The sequence below is a fragment of the Cibotium barometz genome, chromosome 38 (genome assembly GCF_041138505.1).
Source record: "Cibotium barometz isolate CiBa-2024 chromosome 38, ASM4113850v1, whole genome shotgun sequence".
Taxonomy (NCBI): Eukaryota; Viridiplantae; Streptophyta; class Polypodiopsida; order Cyatheales; family Cibotiaceae; genus Cibotium; species Cibotium barometz.
Window position 1 is genome coordinate 8,565,941 of NC_141083.1, and position 1,946 is coordinate 8,567,886.

A 1,946-nucleotide genomic window follows, 5' to 3' on the forward strand; every position below is an offset into this window, starting at 1 on the left:
TGTGAGCAGCTGATTCTTCTATAGGATTCCGGGTATGTGATCCAAGTGCTGGCAGAACCCCCCCCCCCCCCCCCCCCCCCCCCTCCCCCCCCCCAAAAAAAAGAAAAACTTCTTACTAGGAGAGGCAAAGAGCCACTCTTTTAAATGCAACTATCAAAGTACATATCATCTTGCTAACTTCCATTGGCATGCCCTAAAACAGGATTTCATTACACACAAATCACATTTTAAACACTCCGAAGAAAGGTTGCAAGGATACATAGCCATCAACATAAGTGCCCATGCTAAAGAGATGGTAAACAAAGAATATTTATGATTAAAAGGACACATTAAGCTCTACATACTTGGGAGTGATGCTAAGGCTAATCCCTAGTCTTTCCCACCCTGAGGGTTGACCCATCCCTTGTCTGCTACACAAAAGAATAAACTGATGGGCACCCAAAAAAACAAACAAGTATTATGATTCAAGTATATTACAATGTTGAATAAACTCGTTTGAATAGTCTACATAACTGGTCCAGAAACCTTTCAGCTCTGGAAAAGCAATGTCCAGCCATGGTTTGGCTTGTCCGTTGTAATGGATCACTGCAGCCTGTTTAACACGTCCAATGTTGGTTTTGGGCTGGTAGCCAAGTCCAAGCATGTGCCATGATGAGTCTATGGGATAAATGTGACCATCAAAAGCAATCAAGGAGGGAGGGAGTGTGCCCAGCCGCCACAAGGTAAGGTTGGAGTTCATGTTCTGTGCAAAGACAAGCAGAAGTCAGCACATTGAAAGAAAAAACAAAGCTGCATGAAAAAAGGAATCACATTCATCTCACAAAAAGTTATAGAAAGCAGCATAGAGCTAGTGCCCAGTCATTTGACTCCAGCATGAGCCTGCATGTCAGATAGTAGTAGTTGCTGGCTCTTTGCATTACAAGCTTTAAAATCTTACTCTTGCCATGGTCTAAGCCCTTGACAGAAATAAAAATCTCTCTTTTGTTAATCAATGGAGAGAAATTGGACACTGCACTACAAACAAAAAAAAAACAGGCTCGGATCTTACATTCTTCCAATAAGACCAGCTCACATTTATTGCAACGACACTCAGTCAATATAGTCAACAACAAAGCTATGAACTGCTCCACAAATTAGTAGTCAAGACTCAAGAGTGTTCTCACAAGCCCAGAGCTTATCCTCCTTGCTGGAGCAAAGTGCAACTTGAGGAAAATACACAGGCGACCTTGGAGACCACCCGTCAAATGAATTTCACTGTACCCCATTACGTGATTACCTAGAACGGTGCTGAAACTGCAGCCTCTTCCCAGACCTGAAAGCCTCCAATGTTTTTCCAAGCACCTTAACCTTCTGCCCTCTGGACTTTAGACCCTCAAAGCTCTAACAGAGGAGCTGCAAACTTGTATGGCTTTAATGCCTGAACAAATCCAATGAGCTGCTGAAGCTGATGGACACCTTAAACACTGGTCGCTCGATTCTCCTTGAACTTAATTAGGTCCACTGCAATGCCTTTCATACCAATAAGAAAAGTTGTCCAAGATGTCCTTTTCGTCAATATACAACTAATCTGTTTCAAAAAGCTCGAACACTTGTTCCAAATGCTGCTCATGCTCCACATAAGTATGTGAGCATGTACTTAAAATTGAATGGCTTGTAAACTCTCATCATCAAATATGGAAATGGCCATTAGAAGGCCATTCTTCTCCAGAAGTTGGTGAGCCACACGAGCCATTTTCTGGGGAAAATTGGAATGGCAGACAAATGGAATTGCCATATGTCATGGTCCGGGAGGGATGATAAGTTTTCCAGCCAAAAAGACCTTTCCTTCTGATCATCACAGACTAGAAATTGACATGCAAAAAGAAAGCATTTTTGAGGGGACACTTGATTTTGACAGGAACCTAAAGTATCTTTGGATTGCTGGAATGAGCCCTGATTGTACAGAT

General features: G+C 42.4%; 1 protein-coding gene across 1 annotated transcript in view; it reads right to left on the reverse strand.

The window, feature by feature from the left end:
- Positions 1–293: 293 nt before the first annotated feature.
- The window catches only part of LOC147616307 (putative galacturonosyltransferase 14), a 55,715-nt gene continuing 54,062 nt past the window's right edge, over positions 294–1,946 (reverse strand). Inside the window, exon 5 of the mRNA XM_086777030.1 lies at positions 294–763. Within this exon, the coding sequence (XP_086633156.1) occupies positions 458–763 (306 nt within the window). The 3' untranslated portion in view covers positions 294–457. The remainder of the gene's footprint in view (positions 764–1,946) is intronic.